This window comes from Peromyscus californicus, unplaced genomic scaffold, assembly GCF_007827085.1.
Source record: "Peromyscus californicus insignis strain IS unplaced genomic scaffold, ASM782708v3 Scaffold_21__1_contigs__length_65335640, whole genome shotgun sequence".
NCBI lineage: Eukaryota > Metazoa > Chordata > Mammalia > Rodentia > Cricetidae > Peromyscus > Peromyscus californicus.
In genome coordinates this window covers 40,059,361-40,076,772 of record NW_026294514.1, presented here as the reverse complement: position 1 = coordinate 40,076,772, position 17,412 = coordinate 40,059,361, and the positions used below count along the sequence as shown (strand labels likewise).

General features: G+C 44.4%; 1 protein-coding gene across 1 annotated transcript in view; it reads left to right on the top strand.

The window, feature by feature from the left end:
* Positions 1-16,606, top strand: part of Akain1 (A-kinase anchor inhibitor 1) — a 43,458-nt gene extending 26,852 nt beyond the window's left edge. The window contains exon 2 of the mRNA XM_052750139.1: positions 14,535-16,606. Within this exon, the coding sequence (XP_052606099.1) occupies positions 14,535-14,725 (191 nt within the window). The 3' untranslated portion in view covers positions 14,726-16,606. The remainder of the gene's footprint in view (positions 1-14,534) is intronic.
* The last annotated feature ends 806 nt before the right edge of the window (positions 16,607-17,412 follow it).

Genomic DNA, 17,412 nt, shown 5'->3' with positions numbered 1-17,412 from the left:
GACTCGAACTTCTGATCCATTCTAATTATAGGCATCCCTCCCCTCAGTTCCCTCTCCCCCTATAGAAAACAGCTGAGTTAATTGGGTTCCATATAATGAATAAATTAACATACTTTTACTTGTTTTTCTTGAAGTTTTTTTTGCATGAAAATTGTACTTTTAAATGCAAAATTACCATATATGTATAACACAATCATGCCTCTAAATTGTGTTAACCATACCTCAAATTCTGAGAAATTAAATGCTTACTCTTCTATTTGGTTGAATTCTGGCCTGTTAAGGGAAAGAACTTTGTAAAAAGCTCAGGTGCTAGCGAATATGCTTCTCATCTTTTATCATCTTGCTGCGCATTAATTTACCTACAGCCTGAGAGTGCACGACTTTACATAAATTCATTTCCATATGCATTTTATCTTCAGATGTGAGTTTTTTCAACCATGGGTTTGTTCATCTTACTCTAGATTTTCTGCACACGGTTAGAGTGTCCAGTCCACAAGCAGCTTCATCGTTTGCTTACCACATGTCCTCACACACATACTGGTCTTTTTCCTTCATCAGATGTTAGCATTGTACCCTTTCCTTAGTCTCCTAAAAAAGGCATAATTGTTGTACTAATGGATTTTAAAAATAAACTGTCCGGTACATTATGTGATTCAAATAACTATACCAGATGGATCCCAAAGACATTGAGTCATATTGTTCAGTCTCTGAACACTCGTATTGATCATGTTCTCTGCCAGCATTTCCTTTTCCTCACTTGAAAGTCTCTGTGTTGAATCACCTGTTCCTGCTTCACAATGTTGGGAAGTGGGCCCTCACATTTTTCTACTCTTCCAAAACTTACTTAACTCCGATTGCTGCTTGTTTTATACAGGTTCACTCATCGCAGAGAAGTAAGACTTTATAGACTTGGTCTTTAAAGTGTTTGTTTTTATTTTTACCCTTTCATATATGTGTATATTGTATACTGAGCATATTCCTCTCATAGCCCCTGTCTTCCCTTTTCTCAATCTTCCTTCCTTCCGTTAGTATCTTTTGATTCCCTGATTAGTTGTTGAAAACTTTCTTCTGCACATTTGCTCTGACTTCTCTGTAGGTTGAAAACATTGTCTTGTTGGCAGTTGTCTAACAACCTCCTGTAATACTTGACTAGAGATAATAGCAATGAATTAAAATGGCTTTTTAGGAGTAAGAAAATGGTTAAGCCAATTTCAGAAAGACAAGTATCATATTTTCTCTCATCTGTGATTCCTATATTTTAGAGTACACACACACACACACACACACACACACACACACACACACACACACACACGTGGTGATGTATTGTGTCCCCCAATATACTGTGTCTCCCAATAAAATTTACCTGAGGATTAGAGGAAAAAGCCAGCCACTATAGTAAACAAAAGTCATGAAGTGTTAGCACATGCCTTTAATTCTATCACTTGGGAGGCAGGAATCTGTCTGGCTCTCTGTGAGTTCAAGGCCACACTGGGAACAGAGCCAGGCATGGTGGCACACACCTTAAATTCCAACATTAGTTAACCATGGATGTCTGGAGGTCTGTACAGACAGACAGGAAGTGACAGAGCTATGTAGGAAGAGGAAGTGATGTAGCTGGACAGAGAGAGCAAATCAGATGGCAGAACAGCCAGGCACATAGGCATGGGTAGACAGGAAGTAGCTGTCTTTTGGAAGCTGCGGAGTTGGTGAGGTAAGGTTAGCTGTGGCTTTCCCTATTTTCCTGATCTCTCACCCCTCTATCTGGCTCCGTGTTTTTTTTACTTAATAAGACTGTTTAGAAATTCGTCTACACACACACACACACACACACACACACAGAGTGGGGGTGCATATTCCTCGTGGTATTTCTGGCCTTTGGTTTCACCACAAATACAATTTTAATATTTTCCACGTGATTTATTTCTGTCACCGATTCAAAAAAGTATCATAGAAGTAGTTACAGTTCCTCTCAAAAAATTTTGCCCTTGAACTGAGTGCTCCGACAAATTTAACTATAATTAAAGTAGGGAAACCTCAAAGTGATACCCCAGCTTGAGGCCTGCAGAGATGTAGATGAAGTAATCAGCATTTTGAAATGAATGGTTTCAACTTTTGCCAAGGTTAATTTTTGGTTCCTGCTTCTCAAAGCACAGTGCACATTTGGAAATTGGCTGCTGAGATGCAAAAGGCAAAGCTTGCATTTTGGGTCTTGAATCACCTGCTTGGTGGTCTCCATTAATTACATAAGTCATACATACTCTGCAAGCATAAAGCTGACCATCAAATAAGAGGATACCGGGACTGAGAGAGGACTCAGCACTTAAGAGCACTGCTGCTCTGGCAGAGGACCCTGGGTCAGTTCCCAACACTCACACAGTAGCTCCCAACTGTCTGTAACTCCAGTCCAAGGAGATCTGACACCCTCTTCTGGCCTCTGTGGACACTAGGCGTGCACATGGCATACAGACACAGGGAGGCAGAACACTCTACACATCAAATAAAAATAAACCAATCATAACAAAATAATGGTGTCCACAACCCTACCGTCAAAACTTGTACTTGCTGTAGATCTGTGCTATGAATCTGTTCCATGATTGAGACAGTGTATGCCAACAAAGAAAATCAAACTGTGGCAGTAGCAACAGTGCAATTCTTTGGGACAATATTAAAGAAAAGCAAGGAAGTGATTGTGAGGAAATCCCGGTGATTTCTTATCTAGTGAAAAGAGAGGACACACCTGCAGGGGGACACTCCTGAAGCTTGTGATACTGGCTGGCTCTTGCATTGAATGTGGCTAAAGGTAGCAACCAGGTAACACACGATGGGAGACTCGAGGTCGGGGCATCCTGTTCTATAAAAAATCGAGATGAGAAGAAAATTGTGAACACCGTGGATTATTTCCCCCCTAATAGAACAAAAAACTACAGCTCTTACAGTGCTGATACCATAAGTGCTTACATCTTTACTGACTGTTGTGTCTCGTGTAATTCACTTCTGTTTTCCAGCATATTTGCTAGAAATATTCAGGGCACTACGTCTGATTACAACTAGATATAGAGAATAATTTTATTTGGGGGTAACTAATTGTCATACTCAGAGATATTACTTCTCTTCCCCAACCCCACTCAAAGTGTCTAGTTCTGAGACAAAAAGAGCTCAATGCATTTAACTTGGAGTTTTTCTTTCTGGTAACCCAGAACTCATAGAAACACAGGGTGGAACGTGCGGCATAAGGTTTGTGGTGCTCGCCTCTAGCGAACGCTTACAAAGTCAGTTTATTTTTCTTCAGCTTCATTTCTGGAAAACCACCGAGGGGGAAAAAGACACAGAGCATCTGATCTTGTTCTTCGATTCCCTCTGCATTCCCAGCCAGCTGTTCTCGTCTTCTAATTAACCCCAACACAAGAAAAAGAGCCAAGATTCTCATGCTTGGAGAAAAATAAAGGTACAAGAACAGCCACAGACACTAGAGTTTCACCCACAGGAAATTCATGCACAGAGCAGGATTTTTTTATTACTTTGTCCAACTTCTAGATGAAGCATTGGTGCCTTCTCTTTCCTTTGTTTTAAACATAGATCAAATGTTTTCACTTTTTTATGTGAATGGGTGAGAAAGTTAGTGTGTGCTCAATCAAAGCTGGGCAGCCTCAGAAGTGAGATTTGAATTGATGGTGTCAGCTGGGCGGTGGTGGCACACGCCTTTAATCCTAGCACTTGGGAGGCAGAGGCAGGCGGATCTCTGTGAGTTCGAGGCCAGCCTGGTCTCCAAAGCGAGTTCCAGGAAAGGCGCTAAGCTAAACAGAGAAACTCTGTCTCGAAAAACAAAAAAAAGAGTTGATGGTGTCTTGGATGAGGATTTTCTCAGGCCAGGCTGATGGTTCCAGGGCCTCAGAAGTTGACAGAATTTGATCATCATTCACCTATGTGCTCAGAGTTCTGGGAGTTCATAGTCTTATGGAGCATGTTCTCACAGGAAATGGTTGGCCAAGAACAAAACCATCTGGGAATTTCCCTAGAACCAACTGAAAGGGGCCGGTGTGTTATTATTCTGAAAGGCACTGGACTCCAAATGGAGGGAACTGAAAACATGAACACTCAACCCCTTCGTGAGTCTTAATGAGATGCAAAAGGAGGCAGAGGTGGACGGATTCTGAAGCTGCTACATCGGAGATGGGAACTTAGGGTAAAAATCTCCAAACTAGACACGAGCTCCGTGGCAGAAGGCCTGAAATCGAAGGTTTTCTAACAGCCCTACTCCTGCTTGTGTCCTCCAGCTTTCCTGCGGAGGGCTGGAGCTGCTGGTATGCGAAGCACATCTCTCAGCTTGTTTCTTCATGTACTTTAGTACGCCATGGCCAAGTGACAGAAGGGCACGGGAAGGTAAGAACGGAAGATTAATGGGAGCCAAGAGACAAGGAGAAGTCAGAGCAGAAGTGGAAAGTTACTGGGACTGTCATCCACTGAGCAATGCTTTCTAATTGTCCACTGGAAACAAGATTTTGGAGAAAGAAGTGAGCATGACAAGGCAGAGGATGCCCTTGGGATCAGATGCACTGGAGAAGAGAGAGGAGCCATATTCAATGTTAATTACAACCACACGAGGATCAACTCTTCGTAGAAGAAGAAACTGACTTGATCAAGGTCTCACAGTAGGTGGTCACATGCCAGTCACACATTATGAACCAGATCTCCTGTACAATAGTTTGAAAACCACAGGGATGTCCACATCCACTGAGGTGGGAGTAAGGGCAAGGTGGTCCTGCAGGCACTGAAAGCCAAACTCCGTATCAGGATGCTGAGCACGCATTTCAAATTGGTAGGGCATAAGGCAGGCCACACACTGTCTAGGGGATAGAATGCTGTGTGTCTTACTTTTCTATTGTTGTGAAGAGACACCATGACCAAGACAATCAAAAAAGAAAGCATTTAATTTGCAGGATCACAGTTCCAGGGGGGTTTTAGTCTATCACTATTGTGGCAAGAAGCGTGGTTGTAGGTAGGCAGGCAGGCATGGTGCTGGAGCAGCAGCTGAGTTTATGTTCTGATTCACAAGCATGAGACAGAAAATGAGCTAACTGGGACTGGTATGAGCCTTTGAAACCTCAAAGCCCACCTATCTGCAATGACACACCTCCTCCAGTAAGGCCACACTTCCTACTTCATCCCAAGCAGTTCTGTGTACCAAGCATTCTAATATATACTCGTGTGTGTGTGTGTGTGTGTGTGTGTGTGTGTGTGTGTGTGTGTGAACATTCTCATTCAAACCACCACACCAAGTTTGTGCTACGAATTTCCATAGGTGGAATGCAGATTCTCCTGAATATTTTTCAAATGTATATGGGTTATCACAATGCAAATTCATCTATGCATGACTGAATTCATAGCCTCTTTTCATCAGCGTGTAAGGAGAATACATGAGATATTTTGGCATTACAAAAGGCTTATTTCCAAAGGTTTGGAGCCTGTTTGCTCAAGGAAAGAAGGAAATATTTCAGTATACACCTTCCTCTACTTACCTTTCTTCCTATATGATTTCTTCCTCCAGAGACCACGAGTGACTTGTGAGAGGTGATTTGGTTAAAACTGTACTTCCCGATGGCTTGCTGCTTCCAGGATTTCGAACCTTTCCTTAGCAGAGGATGGTGACTGTAGGAATGACATGGTGCTTTCCAGGGAGGGGCAGAACCAGAAGATGCTTTTAAGAGTTCAGTCAAAACCATTCGTGTTATTTTTACTCACACTGATCCTTCCCCCCGCCCCCGTGGGTGAGAAGGCCAGTATCTGGCTAATTTTGCCTAAGAGATCAGAATATTTTCTTAGCTATTTAAGACCTCTGGTGTTGTGGTCAAGTAATTTTTTTTTTTTAAATCTGAGGGCAAGAAGCCTCTGGATTGCCTTAGACCTCCAAACAGGACCTGTAAGTCCATTTTTAATAAATGGACTTAGCAAGCACGGTCCTGGGGACAGTTTAAGTGGGTTTGGTAGAATAAGACCGTGACACCCCTGTCTCCCTGGGCATCTGGACGCTCAGCTCAGTCCTGTGACGGACCTCTTGGTCTTTGTGGCTGCGGCAACGCTAGGAGTGGCCGGCAGGGGGCAGCAGAGGCTGTGTGAGCGGAGGCGCGGGGCGGTGCTGCGGCCACGGTCCGCCCAGCTTTGTCTTCCGACTGGAGCGCGGCCACCCGGTCGGTGCTCAGCTTTTTCGGTCCCCTGGAGCCGGGCTGCACCGCGCACCCTCGGGGCCAGACAGTGGGGACTCTTCCCCGTGGGCTTGTGGCTCTGCGAGGACCGGCACTTGGGGGCGGTGCGCCTGGAAGTGTCGCCCACCCTGGCAGACGCGGAGCAGGGAGGAAAGGTTTATCCCGCCCATGGTCCTGCAAGCCCCCCTGCTGGACAGATTCGTGATTTCCTATTCTGCTGGCTTGCCATTCCTAACCGCCCCCTTCTCTGGAATATTCTCCAACTCCCTGAGTTGGAAGTGATGGTGTGATAAGGCGGAACCCCAAATCTCTGTTAACTCCATTCTGAACAGCTTTGGGGCTCTCTGGATTCAACCTACTTTTGGTTGAGTTTCTTGCTCTCCACTTGCTGGGGGGTGGGGGTAGGGGGTGGGGGGGGGAGAGCAGCATTTAACATTTCCAACGTAAGATTTTCATGAACATTTGCTCTCTGCTCCAATTTCTTCCACTGCAAAATTTGTTCTCTCTCCCCCTCCCTTCAAACCCCCACCTCCACCTGGTCTGAACCAGTTTTTCGCCTTTACAATTATTGCTTTTTTTGTGCCCCTTTCTTCTTTCTAAGAATCCATTGGTGTTTAGAACTGGGGAGATGGTTCAATGGAGTAAGTACGTGCTCCCCATGCTTGAAGACTGGAGTTCTGACCCCTAGATCCCTCCTAAAAGCCAAGCGTGATAAGTGCACAGTTGTTAATACTAGAGTGCCCACTGGGAGATTGGAGACAGGAATAAGAGAATTCCTTGAAGGGAAAGGAGAAGGAGGGACCGCTTGCCTGGGAAATGCAGTGGAGGACAATAAAATACTTCCTCAAACATGGTGAAAGGCAAGGACTGACACCCAAGGCTGTCCTCTGACCTCCACCTCCACTGGTATTTGCGCACATGAGACACCATCCCTTCCCCGCCATCATACACACATTAAGAAATAAAATAAGGAATTTATTATTTTTTAGAGCAATTTGAGGTTCACAACAAAATTAAAAGGACACAGATTTCCCATGTGCCCTCTGTCCCTGCACACTCCCACAGTGAACACCCTCCATTCTACATAGTGGCTCATGAGCACCACACATCTACAGTTCATACATATCTTAAGGCTCTTTCCTTGTGTCATGGACCCCTTTATGGGTTTGGGTGAATGGACTATGACACGTGCCTATTATTACCATAGGAGCAATTTCACTGTCTACAACATCCTCTGTGCTCCAAATTTATATGTAACACAGATATCAAATCTACATGGGAATGATTATGAGGAGTGTGAATTAGTCAAAGTTCTGTGTGGCTCAGACCCATTGATGTGTTCCTCATCAATCAGATGCTTGTGTATTTGTTGGATGGTTCCTGGACGATGCTTTTCTAAACTACATTTCTGCACCTTCCCACTTACGTTGCTTTATAACTGATGTTGGTAGCTGCTAACTCAGGCCCTTCCATTCATTGTTTTTTCTCCAGTTACCTTGGTCTTTCATGCCTGGAATAATCAAATCCGATTCCTAGATTAAAATCGCTGTTTCCTTTTCAGGTTATATTGGCACTATACTGTACGGCTTCCCTAGGGCACTGCAACCCAGTAATATTGTGGAAATTAAATTATGTGCTAAAATCATTTAGCGCCTCTAAAGCTAAAAGCCTTCCGTGGCTCTGTTAGTGAGCCCCATGCCTACCCTATCTTCTGGGGCCAGAAAAGAATCCGTTTGTTTTCCCCTTTGGCAGGTCCAATTTCCATCTGTCTTCCCAGGCCTGCTCCCGATCCTACAGATTTCCAGTGTATGACTCTGGTCTCCTCCGGTTTCCCTAGCTATGGTATGTGGCATAGATCTGACAACCATGCTGCTGTCACAAACCACTCTAAGGTGTCTTGAGCCCTTTCAGAGCCTGGACTATCTGGGCTGCCCTCCTTTCCTGTGTGACCCCTTCTCTCCCCCTCATGACACCCAGACATGCAGGCTTCCTCATGTGTTAGTGAGCCTCGATTTTACACATCTGGGACTTTCCACTCCGACCTGCTTGCCCGACCTGTTCTTATGTTCTTGTTCCTAACACCTTACTTTCACAGATTAGTGCCTTGTTAACATAGAGGTTTCTTGTCTGGGGATCTATTGCTCACCCTAGACTAGATCAGTCACCTTTGTGGTTGATCCTTTATCACAGTGTGTGTCCCAGCTCAACTTGATAAACCTGTCCAATCACTCAATTAAAATCCAACTCTCCCGTTAGAAATGAGAAAAAAAGGGGCGGGGCTTATGACTGTTCTGTTCAATATTTTGACCTCCAATTCCCAAGCTAGTGTGCATTCTACAGAAAATGCTCTGTAATTATTCTGTGGGTGAATGCACACACAAGCAGGAATGCTTCAGCCTGCAGGGCTCTGGGCCACTCACTGTTGCCAGGCACAGAGGCATTCTGTAACTATCTCTGTGGTTCTCAGACTAAGCATCTAAATATTCAGTCGCAGATGGGAGAGGGGCTCACAGGGCCCCGCCCCACAAAGGGGAACTAATGGCAGACCAGGGCTACAGGGGAGAGAAACTAATTCGTTGTCTTGAGTTACCCATGCTCCCGAGGACAGCTCTACACTCCTACCAGCACATGGGGCTCTGGTTACACTGGTTGAGCCCAGTTGATAACAAAGTCAAAAATAAAACACCAAAAAAGACATGAATGAAGGGTGGAGACTTGGTGGGAGGGGAGGGCCTTGCATGGGTTAGAGGAGGACAAAAGAGGGTGTTGGGCCAATGTCAGCAGAACATATTAAATATGGGTGTGAAACCATCAAAGACTACATCAGTTAAAAAGTCTGTGTGAGCCGGGCGGTGGTGGCGCACGCCTTTAATCCCAGCACTCGGGAGGCAGAGCCAGGTGGATCTCTGTGAGTTCGAGGCCAGCCTGGACTACCAAGTGAGTTCCAGGAAAGGCGCAAAGCTACACAGAGAAACCCTGTCTCGAAAAACGAAAAAAAAAAAAAAAATGTCTGTGTGATTCTTCTCATTCTGTTCTGTAGGAAATTACAACAAAGAACACCATATAGTTTGAGAGTAGCCATGTCCTGAAATAATATTCCTGGTCACTGAAGGCAGTCACTGGGCCTTCTTGCTGCCCCGTACCTGATTTGGTAGGTGTGGGAGCTATAATAACAGGATACTGCTTAAATACAATCAGAAGTGTCCTTCACTTGCTGATAATATTATCTTATCAAGGGCAAGGCCCTGGGTTCGGTCCTCAGCTCTGGAAAAAAAAAAAAAAAGACCAAGTCAAGATGGAGAGCTGAGAACAGAGTCCAGTATTAGAGTGCTTGCCTGGAATGTGCAAGACCCTGGATTTGGTTATAACAAGAAATTTTGGGAAGTCCTATCAGGGTGACATGTGTTTCCAGGGAAATTGACCTCTTCTTTAGGGTTCTAAGTGTCATTAATAGAAGGATTGAAGAACAGACTCAGACAAAAAAGCTCCAAGACAACTTTATTTAGAGTATAAAAACAAAAAAAACAACAAACAAACAAAAAACAGCCAAGCAGGCAAGCTGTAACTTTTAGCAGCTGCCTGGAGAAGGGAGATGGAGAAAAAGAAGAAAGAAATGCCTTTCGCTCTCTGGACTCTCCCTCTGTGCAGTCTCTGTCCCTGTCTCTGTCTCTCTCTGTGTCTCTTTGTCACTCTCTTCTCTCACTCTCTCTCCTTCTCTTAATAAAGCTCTAAAACAAACAACAAAAAACCCCCCAAAAAACAAAAACAAAAACAAAACTGTTTTTAGAGATTCTGAAATGTTCCTTCTGATTTGGTTATGGTGTGTGTGGGGGAAAGCATGGATTGGTGAGGTTAGCATCAAGCTGGAAAATCAGGGTCTGGAACTTGATCATTTTCAGTTCCAAAGTGGGGCAGCCAGTGCAGCTTCATTAGCAATTGGCACAGATGGGTGAGACCTAACATCTGGTCCTTCATGGAAAATTCTTGTATGCCCAGAGCTGAGAAAAGACTGTCATTACATTATTAAAGGGACCAGAATTAGTTCCCTTTCCCTGTGTCTCCTATTCTGGCCATTGATGAATGACAACATCGTCCTTATAATGTCAAGTGATCAGAAGGGAAGATGAGAAATGCCTGGCTGGTTGCCACTGGCAACATGATGTATTAGAGAGCATGGGGTGGGGGCAGAAGTGGTGGGCCCTCTGCTGCCCTGATGAGAACATTTACCCCTGGCAGATTTGGTGACCCATCAGAGAATGATGAGAGCTAGAGGTGCTGTTGACGACACAGCCTCTGCCGCTCTCTGTGTGTGATGCAGGTAAAGTGACCACCCAGATTCTGTCTCTAAACTGAATGGCAACGAGACTCATATCAACCCCCACTGCAGTAGTAGCTATAGGGTGAACTTAGGTAAACAGCAGTTAGGTTCCTAGAGCTAAGGACTGATGCAAATTTGTATCTTCCTATGGTTGTTAGATGCACAATTTTAACAGTTATCTATGAAGATTAATACCAATTATTAGCTGAGAAGGATCAGCTGTATAAGGGTTCTTGATGGGGTTCTGGGGTCTGGAGGGTGGCAAGGGCAGATGACCCAGGCCAGCAAGTTTATTAGCTGTACAGTTGTTTTTATAACTCTCGTGTGTGTGTGTGTGTGTGTGTGTGTGTGTGTGTGTGTGTGTGTGTGTGTGTAGAGAGAGAGAGAGAGAGAGATCAGTAAACAGCGTCAGACAGCAGAATTATAGGAAGCTCAAGATATCTCATTTTCACCTTCAGCAAGGTGAAATCTGGGATGGCAAGCAGCATTTCACATCTCAGCATCTGGAACACTGGACCACATTCGATGGGAGAAATGTCAAGTGCAAATCCTGGATTATGGTACCCCAGCCCCTGGTGCTAGTCCATAGCTGATCTGCCTGGCATGACCTGGCTGGCTGAGAGGCAAAACCCCCACAATCAGGGCCTCTGAGAAGTCTCTAATCGAGTCTAAACATCAACCATTAGCCACATGTCAATTAAATTCTTTAGGAACCTTCCTCCCCCCAGGGTGGGTGAGATAGGTACTGAGGAGGAAGCTCTGTCAGGGATATCAGGGAGTAGCAAAGCTCCTGTTGGCTTCTAGAATGCTGGACATCTGCACACTAGGCCTGATGATCCCTGGAAAGCAAGGCATTCTGGGTGCTTGGGCAGGGCGAAGGACTAATGAGTCTCCACAGGAAGACACTGAAGACAAATTTAGCAGTATCACATTCTTGACTTTGCATTGGGCATTTAGACTTTAAAGCTAATTAAATCGATTTGTCATCTTTTGTGGAATAGGTAAACGGTATTGAAAATGCTAGTTAGCCTAGAGGACATTTGCGTCATTAAGAAACCAGGCAGTAGGCCACATAAAATGTGTAGGCGATTCATTACATTACAGCAAGTGAAATGCCTGTAAGTAAGTGGCGAGGCTCCAAGCATTTCTGTGGCTGCCTCTGCCTTCTGCCGGATTGTAGTATACATCTTCACTCTATACTCATGGGGGAGATCACGTCTCCACCAGGATTTTCTCCAACACTATGTTCCTGCAATGAATACTTGGCTTAGTCATCAGTATACTATGTTGGGCAAAGAACACATGTTCTGCCCACATTTGCAAGGGCCCGAGTGATTTCTTCTTTCAAGGAGCTGTTTCCTTACCTGCAGATTTGGCCTCCCTAGCCACAGAGGACTGGACCAGAATGCGTGACAGGTGTTCAGTGACAGTTGACCCAGGACGTGACTAGCATGAGTGGGCAACTTCCCAAGGTGATGGTGCACTGGGTCTAACAGGCTCTCTGCAAAGAATTTCAGCTGAAAATGGGATAGGGCCAGGTAGCTGGGATACCCATGAGAAGCCTGTAAAATCATGAAGCAAGACAAGTCACAGACAAGCAGACACTTGAGTAGGTGAGCACCGTGGAATTGGGGAGAACATAGAAGAATGGGAAAGATTGTTGGCTAGTAGCAGCGGATGGAGAGCTGACTCTATCTTGGCAAAGGATAACCCAGATAATGCAATGACTGGAGCTAAGAGACTCATCTTAGAAGTCATCTATGACACTCATGTCCCTACCATCACTGCCCTGTCCCTTCCTTAGAGCTTAGGAGAAGGGAGAGGGTGTACCCAACCAACGCCTGATGCACAAGTCCCTGCCTAAATTTTGTACATGTGTTTCTTTTTCTTCAGTTCTCTCAAGCACTCTTGGTCACCCCCTCTCTTCCTTTGTCCCTTCTTTACAACTGCCTTTGTTCCTCATCTCCTCTGCAAGGGAATATTTGTGACCCAGGACAAAGTGGTAATGAGGACAACGAAAGCCTGGCTCACAGTGAGCATTGGTCAAACCAACCTTCTGGCCATTGAGGGGGTCCTGTAGACTATGCACACACTGACTTTGACTGAAAAAATGATAATTTAGCATAAATATTAGGTCACTGTTCAACTTACACTGCTCCCTCTCTCTCTCTCCACTCTTCACTCTCCTCTCTCCTTTCCTCTCCTCTCCTCTCCTCTCCTCTCCTCCTCTCCTCCTCTCCTCTCCTATCTCCCTGTCTCCCTGTCTCCCTGTCTCCCTGTCTCCCTGTCTCCCTGTCTCTCTCTCTCTCTCTCTCTCTCTCTCTCTCTCTCTCTCTCTCTCTCTCTCTCTCTCTCTCCATCTCTGATTCACTACACTGCTGAGGATGACCTTGAACTCCTGATCCTCTTGCCTGCACCTCCCATGTGAAGGATTACAAGTGTGCACCACCACGCCTGGCTTCCTTCACGAGTCTGCAAAAGGAAACTGACTGCTCTCCATTCTGTCTTTGTTTTCCTCCCAGCTCCAGTGGGGATGTTGCTTATTCAGCTCCCCTCATGCATGTGAAGGTCATATTGTACAGAACATCAGAATAATGACACAGGAGGAAAAGTCCTCAGATACCCGGGAAGCACAGACCACAGGCACACTGGGGTCTCTCTGTAGTGACATGGTAGAGCACAACTAGCATCAACCATGGAACAGTCCTATGTTTTAGCTTTTCTGTCACCACAACGTAGGCTGCCCCCTCACTAATAGACCACGATAGACATTCACTAGATGCTTGCATTGTACCGGAATCCACGCAGAGTTCTGAACAAATGTTATATCACTTTGTTCCATAGCAATCTTCTTGAGTAGGTGTTGTTGGCCATCTTACAGATGTGCAAGTGAGCTCCGAAAGATTAAGGATCTTGCACAAGACCGCATGGCTGTATAGGGTAGGAGGATTTGAATGAAGCCCCAAAGTGTCTTAAAACACATTTTCCTAGGCTGACCATTTGATTTTGGATAGCCAACGCTCTTCCCTGTGGGAGGCTCTTTCTCCTGCTCTCAGCGTCCCTCAGTTGCCCATAGTCCTTTGTGTGGGGTTGAGGCCTCCTAGGCTTTCCCTCATCCACCTTAGTGTGTCTAGTGTCGCCTTGTTCGGCCCATGTTGGGAAGTCATGTGGGTGAGATTTCTGGGTGTAGTTTCTGACTTTATTATCAGACCAGAAATATACATAAAAGTAACATAATACAGACTGAGTAGGTTGTATTTAGGAATATATGCATATATAAGCATATATTCATATATATAAGCATATATTCATATGCTTTTATGAACAATTAATGAATGAAGAGGCCATGAATTTGAAACAGAGAAAGGAGGGATGGATGGGAGATTTTGGAGGGAGGAACAGGAAGGGGGAAAATGATGTATTTATATTAAACTCTCAAAAAATAAAAGAACAACAACAAAAATAATGTTTTTTCTAATAGCAGTCCCCTGATGTCTCTTTCTTCTTCTTTTTTATTTTCTTGAAAATTTTCTATATGAGTACAGCATTTACATTATTTCCGTTCTTCCCTTTCCCTTCTGTTCTTCCCATGTCCCTCAATCTTCACTCTCAACTTCATAGCCTCTTTTCCTCTGATTATAGATGATATATATATATATATTATACCATATAATACAATTTTATATATATATATATATATATAATATATATCTCCTACTGAGTCCATTTAGTGTTGCTCTTATGTTCATGTACTTAGGGCTGAACACTTGGGGTGTGGCTATGTCCCTTCCTAACAGATTTTTCCAGAGGACTTCAATAGCCAGGGCTGTCTTGTGACCACTTCCAGCAGCTGGGGTTTCTGGGATGGTGAGGACATTAACTATGGCACATTACAGGGCAAAACAATGGAGGGAGACAACAGCAGTTTGTGCTCCGATGGCTCCCCCACCCTCCAGAGCCACAGCTCCTGGAATTAATTTCTCTTCTCTCTCCCCTTCCATGCTTTTGGCTAGGTGAGAAGCCTGGGAATGAGCTGGAGGAGGTGAAGCTACAGAATGCCAGCAAGCAGATTGTGCAGAATGCCATCCTGCAAGCCGTGCAGCAAGTCTCCCAGGAGAGCCTGCGGAGGGACAGACGCAGTGACAGCCGGGCCCGGGGCCAGCTGGGAGGGCGAGAGCTGACCAAGAAGCATGAAAAGAAGTAATGGGTATTGGGTCTGGCTCTTGTCCCATGCTTGGTTTCTGCCTTTCCTGTTAGCATAGGACGTGTCACCAAAATGCTGCCAATAAGCAGACCAAAGTGTCACGGATGCCTACCAGTAGGATGAGTTCACCCTGGTCTTTGCGACAAGCTATGGTTTGCAAACCTGCATTAGAGACTCTTCATGTCTATGGGAGTCTCTGGAAGCAGCTGAGTCAGACATGGCACCCACACTGCAAAAGTCATTTTGTAACACAACCTATTTTCCAAGTTCTTTAAAAAAAAAAATTCTACATCTTGTTTATTTATGCATTCTCTCTATGAATTCTACCAGCAGCCTTTATTGCCCTTCCGAGTCACTGAGTGCAGTTCTGTGTTCTTCATAAATATTAAAGGGTACACTAGAAAGGTGAAATGATGGAGTTTTAGCCCTGTTCAAATGCAGACTTGATGGCTTTTATGAGGAGAGTTTCGGTTCAAGGTCAAACTGAGCAGAGCAGCCTCTGAGACCCAGCCCTGTACTAGAGCTTATGTTTATATTATTCCAAGAAAGGGATGTGTTTATGCCTTGTGAGAACTCAGTCTTCTTAAGTCTATTCTCTGAGTCGTTCACAGTTGGTGTTTACCTTCTGTGCTGAGATCCGGTGGGGACAGTACGGATATCTTTTCTTAACTCAAGATTAAAAGAGATGACTGAGTCTGCACACAAGTTTCGGATGACTCAGTTCTTTGGCAGTCTAAAGGGAACAGCGCATACTCTGAGCCTCTAAGCTGTTCCTCATCCTGGATTTACCTACCCTTGAGCCTGGAGAGGGCAACCTCCTTGGCTGGGAGTCTGGGCCCTGTGACCGCCATGCTATCACCCAGCTCTGCACCTTCTTTACGAGTCCCTTACTGATAGACTTTCCTTCTCCTGTGATAAAAATCAGCATGACTTTTTTTTTTAACATTATGAAAATCATAAGGTCAGGAATAAGTATTGTATATATATGGGAAACAGTTTTGTTTTTACTTCTCCGAGGCATATAAACAGAATGAGAAGGAGCAGTAGGCTGAAGGCATTTGGAGAGATGTGTGTGCGTGTGTGCCAACACAGCCATCTATCTCCATTCAACTAATAACCTCCTGCTGCTCCTGTGTGGACAACAGATGTCTCTCTCGAGTCTTTTAGAGCCTCGTTTACTGTGCTTCATGAAAACCACCGAGTTGGTGCTACTGGGGACAGGAAGAATTCAACCTTGGTTAAAACCCTCCAGGCTACCGAGCATCAGTGTCGACACTGACATGCTTTCTAAAAGCAAAGTGTTGCTAGTGTTTCGACACCACCAAAATTCCAATATGCCATGCTGTGTATAGCCGGGAATACTACCGATAACAATAAATGGGAAAACCATTCATTTTCACCATATTAGATTATATTTGGTGATGCATAGATGGAACAAATTAATTCAGGGAGAGAATTCATGAGGGACAAAAGAGAGTGTTTAAATTTAGATATTGTTTATTCATTAGTTTTTTTTTTTTAAAGCAGAACTCATGGTAATTAAAAAATGAACTTAAGTCAACCTAAAATCATATGGCTGAATTTATGGCAATTTTGTAGCATGGCAATGAGAATAAGTGTATTTGGGGAAATTACTCAGATATGCCCACAAAAAAGAAACAAACCCAGTTCTTGTAGTTTGCAGGCGACCTGCCACTGTGTCTCTGCTATGACATCTAACTATAACCAACCCTGTTTTTCTGTCAAGCAGCAGAAAAGTAAATGTGTTACCTTTCTTCTCCGGTGTGTATGTACTAATAAACTAGGGATCTGGGAAATATTATTGATTTCTGTATCTAAATGCTATTTATAAATAAATTATATCTCGTTTTGAAATATGTATCCCTGTTAAGCGGTTTTCTGCGTGCTCTAGTTTGACTCATATTATATGTGGCTCTTACTTGCATAAAAGGCTTTCCAGAGGAATATGTCTTCAAACTCTTCCGTACCATAGGCAGAGTAGGTATTTATTTAATGTTTCTTTACCTTGACTAATGATAGCTTTGACTATGGAGAAGAAATGTACTTATTTTTTTTTCCCTTCAAGACAGGGTTTCTCTGTGTAGTCCTGAGTGCCCTGGAACTCTGTAGAGTAGGCTGGCCTCGAACTCACAGAGATCCATCTGCCTCTGCCCCCCGAGTGCTGGGATTAAAGGCATGCACCACACTGCCTGGCAAGAAATGCACTAAGAAGTGGATAGCAAAGGTAAGGAGATCTGGCTTGTCAAGTGTTCATTACGATTTCCCTGGGGGTGGAAATTCTGAAGCACAGAATAGTGGCACTGATTTCTGAGAGGACAGAGGGAAGTGGAGTAACCAGAGCCTTCAAGGGTATGCGTGTTATGAAGTGATCTATGGCAATCCAGTCATAAGAATCAACGTGGCTGGTGTACTCTTACTTCACCCTCAGTACAATGATATGGCTATTTATTAGGTTTCACAAGGGGGTTGAGGGGCTTGATGTCTCACAAATTTGCAATGATTTCCACTTGGCTACTGTCATAAGCCAATACTCGGCTCTGTTTTCCAAATTGTGGGAACGTTTATTTAATGTCTTTTATGACCTGGATTTACTCCACACAGGAGTTTTCCAGCTCTGTGTGTTCAGCTGTTCACCCCCTGGCTTGCCTATCTCCAGGACAGAGCTA